This window comes from Prunus dulcis, chromosome 6, assembly GCF_902201215.1.
Source record: "Prunus dulcis chromosome 6, ALMONDv2, whole genome shotgun sequence".
Classification (NCBI taxonomy): Eukaryota; Viridiplantae; Streptophyta; class Magnoliopsida; order Rosales; family Rosaceae; genus Prunus; species Prunus dulcis.
The window spans coordinates 17857839-17859619 of NC_047655.1; the positions used below are offsets into that span (position 1 = coordinate 17857839).

General features: G+C 40.6%; 1 protein-coding gene across 1 annotated transcript; it reads left to right on the forward strand.

The window, feature by feature from the left end:
• Window positions 1-478: 478 nt before the first annotated feature.
• LOC117633184 (PLAT domain-containing protein 3-like) lies at window positions 479-1477 on the forward strand. Its single transcript, XM_034366897.1, has 2 exons — window positions 479-623; window positions 733-1477. The coding sequence occupies exons 1-2, from the start codon at window positions 543-545 to the stop codon at window positions 1216-1218; spliced, it is 567 nt and encodes a 188-aa protein (XP_034222788.1). The 5' UTR covers window positions 479-542; the 3' UTR covers window positions 1219-1477.
• Window positions 1478-1781: the final 304 nt, after the last annotated feature.

The following is a 1781-nucleotide window of genomic DNA, read 5'->3' on the forward strand; positions in this document are numbered from 1 at the left end:
TTTTTTGGTATTGAGCTTGTTTTAAGTTAATCAATAGCAGATATGTAATTTATAGTAACTTCAACACTCATTTCATATAATAAATAATTTTTGAGTATATTTTTAAATTGAATTTCATATAAAGTATTTTTATAATTTCAACTCCTATTTTGAATGTATTACTAAAGCTCCTTAAAATATATTCATGTTATTTTAACAATCATAAAAATATTTAATATTTTAAGCCTCCACTTTTAGATGTAATTAATACGTCATCCGGTAGTTAAATGAAATTTTCTTGAAACGAACACCGAGCCTGGCGTTGTTCTTATCTTGTTTTTATCATCATCATTAAAGGTGGCAAGTGGTGAAAAAACACAGGAAGATATGGGCCAACCAGGGCTGGACACCAAATGACCAAATCATCCCCAACAGACATCCACCTGGGCCAATACACAAAAATAGCACGTGATTTTTTCACCCCCAAAAAAAGAAAATTAGCTAATATCATTTCAACTATAAAAAAGCCTCTCCTATACATCACACTCAGCAAAGCTTCCCTCATGGCAAAAATGACATCCCCCAGCAACACTCTCTTCTTCTCCCTCCTTCTCTCCCTCTTCATCACCCTCGCTTTCTCCGACGTAAGTCACCTTCACCTTCATCTTTGCTTTCACCTTTCGTCGTTTTCTAATTAAATTTATTTTTTATACAAGCGATATTTATTTAACTTTTTTTTTTTTTTTTTCACAGGACCCGGATTGCGTGTACACGGTCTACGTTAGGACCGGGTCGATCTTAAAGGGCGGGACGGACTCCAACGCCAACGTCAGGCTCTACGACGCGTATGGCTACGGGATCGAGATCCGGAACCTCGAGACCTGGGGCGGGTTGATGGGCCCCGGACACAACTACTTCGAGAGGGGCAATTTGGACATTTTTAGCGGCCGCGGACCCTGCCTTCAAGCCCCCATCTGCGCCCTGAACCTCACCTCCGACGGATCCGGCCCCCACCACGGCTGGTACATCAACTACGTCGAGGTCACCTCCACTGGGGCCCACATTCCTTGCAGCCAACAGCTCTTCACGATCGAGCAGTGGCTGGCCACCGATACGTCCCCGTACGAGCTGACCGCTGTTAGGAACTACTGTAACTCGGATGATGACGGTGTCCAGAAACGGCGTCATACTCACCGCATGGTCCGGTCCGGTTCGAGCGGTTTGGTTTCTGCTGTTTAATAGTGGGTGTGTTTGGATGCGGGTTTAATTAGTTTCCGTGTAAGCATAATCTGGCTGTTGTGCTTGTTATGGTGGTTAGTACAGTAGGGATATCGGATTATCCATGCTGTTCAGTTGAGTGGTGCTGTTGAGTTTCTAGACTATATTTGGCCAAATAAAGAAAATTAATTATGGGGTTTATTATTATTTATTAGAATATTAATTTGGATAAGCCCTGATCTATGAAGTTTAGTAATGAGAATGAGACGGGTTGTGGATTTGCAGGAAATTTTATAATTGGGTGATTGGGTGTCGGTGGGATCTGGCGAAGAAAAATATTCTGGCAATTTGTCGTGGTTGTCTTAAATAGTCATTAATGGCATCTGAATATCAACTATGATTAATTAAAAGGAATCGACTCGAAAAAAATAAAAATCAAAAGGAATATGCAAAGGATATGCATAATTTAATAATTAGTCCTTTAAGATATCATTGATTGTTAGTGGAGTCAGGCAGAGTGAAAAAGACATTGAAATAAGACTTTCTCGCCAAAGTGAAATGTTATTTCTCCTTGGGCTCCTAGC

Bases quoted from the DNA above. Each gene is read 5' to 3' on its own strand.
- LOC117633184 (XM_034366897.1), top strand. From the start codon at position 543: ATGGCAAAAATGACATCCCCCAGCAACACTCTCTTCTTCTCCCTCCTT. The intron at 624-732 runs GTAAGTCACCTT...TTTTTTTCACAG, and splicing joins TCACCCTCGCTTTCTCCGAC to GACCCGGATTGCGTGTACAC.